This window comes from Phaseolus vulgaris, chromosome 6 (genome assembly GCF_000499845.2).
Source record: "Phaseolus vulgaris cultivar G19833 chromosome 6, P. vulgaris v2.0, whole genome shotgun sequence".
Lineage (NCBI taxonomy): Eukaryota > Viridiplantae > Streptophyta > Magnoliopsida > Fabales > Fabaceae > Phaseolus > Phaseolus vulgaris.
The window spans coordinates 18,572,159-18,575,646 of NC_023754.2; the positions used below are offsets into that span (position 1 = coordinate 18,572,159).

At 30.9% G+C, this 3,488-nt stretch overlaps 1 protein-coding gene across 2 annotated transcripts; it reads left to right on the top strand.

Moving 5' to 3' along the window:
* The first annotated feature begins 2,109 nt into the window (after positions 1-2,109).
* LOC137831520 (LOB domain-containing protein 12) lies at positions 2,110-3,209 on the top strand. 2 transcript variants are annotated; one of them, XM_068639230.1, is made up of 2 exons: positions 2,110-2,370; positions 2,773-3,209. In XM_068639230.1, the coding sequence occupies exons 1-2, from the start codon at positions 2,215-2,217 to the stop codon at positions 3,130-3,132; spliced, it is 516 nt and encodes a 171-aa protein (XP_068495331.1). In that variant the 5' UTR covers positions 2,110-2,214; the 3' UTR covers positions 3,133-3,209. The 2 variants fall into 2 exon arrangements, with proteins under 2 accessions (XP_068495331.1, XP_068495332.1); XM_068639231.1 differs by having other exon boundaries at positions 2,110-2,352.
* Positions 3,210-3,488: the final 279 nt, after the last annotated feature.

The following is a 3,488-nucleotide window of genomic DNA, read 5'->3' on the forward strand; positions in this document are numbered from 1 at the left end:
GATTAAATATGATTGAGTTAATTACCACACATTTGATTGAATTAAATTTGATTATATATGAGATAATTAATTATAATTGTATTTGATTAAATTGATTCTATTAGATAAAATATATGTTTAGATTTATTTTCAAATTCATTGAAGGTAAGAGTCAAGTATTCGATTATATTAATAGTTTAACTTGACAATTATTAACATAAAACAACACGTTTTCATGGTCAGAGTATACCCAACCATTTATCTATACCGTTGTCTAACAACGAAATAGAGTTTTTTCTTTTCTACTCAAGTTTTATATTATAATTACAATTTTAAAATTCTATGTGTTGATTTTGAAAATTGTGAAATTCAAAACCTAAAAAAAAAAATTCTTATATTTTAAAATTACACTACAAGACAAATAGAAATCAATTTTAGTAGAAAAAAAATAATTAGTTGTTATAATGACTAAGTTAGATATCATTTTAAAATTTTAAAAAAATAGTTTATAAATTAGTTTTTAAATAGTTTCTAAATTAGTACCAGTTAGCTACCAAGATTTTAACTACAAATCATTTAAATTCTAAATTTGATAGCAAAAATCTTGATTACTAATTAGATACTAATTTAGAAACCATTTAATAATAATACAAACTAATTTAGAAATTAAATTTTTTAGTTTAATTTAGTCACTATAACAACTAATTATTTTTTGTTTTTAAAAATAAGTTTCTATTTTATAATTTTTCTTGTAATATTATATATTATGCAATTTTAAAAACTATATTGTTGGAGATCCCACATCGACTAGAGATTAGAGCCTTTCATTGTATATAAGTGGGTGCAAACCTCAACCCTATGAGTCGGTTTTATGGGGTTGAGTTAGGCTTAAAGTCTACTTTCGTAAGATGGTATCAGAGTCATTTTGAGCCTATCCTAACGAGTATTTGTTCGCCTTATCAGGCCACCCGCTATCGGTTCCACTTTGTAAGATATATCATTCAAATTGCCATGTAACAATTGGTGTATAGACATATATAGAGAGATAGAGAGAAATAATTGAAAGGGTTTGCATGTGAAACCTGAGCCAACAAACATTCATGTTGGACCCTTCTTTTTTCACAACTCTCTTCTTCCAAATTCTGCTCCCAATAATTACACCTCAACATATCTTACTCTTCATCCCCTCTCCATTTGATTGTAAAAAAGAATTTGAGTTACATCTTAACCTTAATCTCAAAATCATAAAACCTTTTTTAAATAATTAAATAAAAAGGAACATTTAAGATACCTTAACTTATTCAAGGTTTTCTTAAATGCATGTTTAGAAAATTGAATATCCGTCAGCATGTTTACATTAAACTATGTATTGTCCAACTGGATTACATACATATTATTGGTACATACGAGTATAAAATACGTTATGTGTACATACGTGGAGGGACGTAAATACTACACAACTGCGTGCATTGCCAACCTATCACGCGCCTTGCCAGCATTTGACCACCGCCTAATGTATGATAAATAGACTCAGAAAACAAATAAGTAAAAATAGTAGCAAAAAAATAATTCATTCTTGTTTAAAAAATAAGAAAATTCACCCTCTTATTTTTTTTTTTAATCTTTTCTTCATATATGGTTTCAATCAAATCAAACCATTCAATCTTCTCCTATTTGTCTTATTTTCTTCCTTCTTCCTCTCTCATCACCTCTTAGAGCGTGTAACCCTAATTTTCCTTCATTCTTTGACTTCATTGCTCTCTTAATGTATCATAATGCTGCAAATATTCTTGACTAAACTTGTAATTTACAATATGAAATGCATATTTTTACATATTATCACACTAGAAGAAGTGGGTTCTAAATAACTTCGTTTTGTGTTTTCATTTAATACCATCATGTTGAAGTGACATAACATTATTTTAGATGATGAAAATGTTAAACTCAAACTCGAGACTTGGTGAGTAAGTTGGAACAATTTCCTACCTGTTGATTTACGCGTTTGATCGTACATGCAAGTTAATTTATTATTTTGAATTCATACTTTACAAGAAGGGCACGTGCATCTAGCTATTCTACATTAGGCAAGCAATTTCAAATCTCACAGCCTATTTATTAGACTCATTCTCTTAAACCCTTTTCTTCCTTGTGTTTTGCCTTAGTTTTCACACATCAAAAGACAACAAAAGCTTGATCCTCTTCGTTTGTGAGTATTCTATTCTACTTATCTTCTAAATGGGAGGTACCTCACCTTGTGCTTCTTGCAAGTTGCTCAGACGCCGTTGCTCCAAGGAATGCATCTTTGCTCCTTACTTTCCTTCTGATGACCCTCGCAAGTTTGCCATAGTGCATAAGGTCTTTGGTGCTAGCAATGTCAGTAAAATGCTCCTGGTATTTCTAACTCCTTACCCTTCTTTCTCTCTTTCTTTCTGTGTTTAAACATTCCAACTTCAACCTTTGCTTCTGTAAAATCTGAGTATTCTGCAAGTTTCACTCCTTTAATTCACTATCCAACTAACCCTTCTTCTGTCTCTTTAATCCTTACAGTATTGATTTTCTAGATACATGTTGTTGCAAGAAAATGTTCAAAATTAAAACAGTCCAAGTGTTTATAAAGTTTTCAGTTATGTTATACATTATAATCTCCAAAATTTGATCAAAGTCACATAGTTTATTATCTACACCAAATCATGTCTGTAGGTAAAAAGTCCATAGCTATATATGTAGTTTTTTCTTGCAGTGGTTATGTGATAGCATTCACTAAATGTGTTTCTTCTTTTTGTGTGTGTGCAGGAGCTTCCAGTTCATCAAAGAGCAGATGCTGTGAGCAGTTTAGTTTATGAGGCAAATGCAAGAGTGAGAGATCCAGTGTATGGATGTGTTGGAGCCATATCATACCTACAGAACCAGGTTTCACAGCTGCAAATGCAGCTTGCAGTGGCTCAAGCAGAGATTCTATGCATCCAGATGCAGCCACAAGAACCTACCTTAACAACACAAGCATACCATGATGACAAATCACTGCTCCTATCAGTACACAATAACTACGAAACTCTTCCTCAGTATCTTCACTTTCCTTCATCCTCTTCCTCCTCTTCAAATGTGCTCCAAGACCCTCATGAGTCTCTTAAGAGAGAGTCTTTTTGGACTTGAATTTACCAATGTTCAATGGATTTCAACTGTTACAAAAATGTTTTGTTTCAATTTCAACCATTTTGCTTGTCTAGTCAGAACATGCCTTTTGTCTCTTAGTGCACCTTTGTTTTATCTTATTCTTGTTGTTCATACAGGCTCCTAGAAATCAAGAGGGAGAGAAGAAAAAAACAGAACATTAATTAAGGGTGAGATATTAAAATTGTTAATGAAAGAGAAACTGTGTTCATACAGTTTTTTATAGTAAAAAGAAAGATGAGATGAGATGGGAAGAAATGAGATAAATTAATATTAATGTGGTGGACGAGAGAAATGATATTATAAAATATTGTATAAATAATAAAAGTTTCAACATA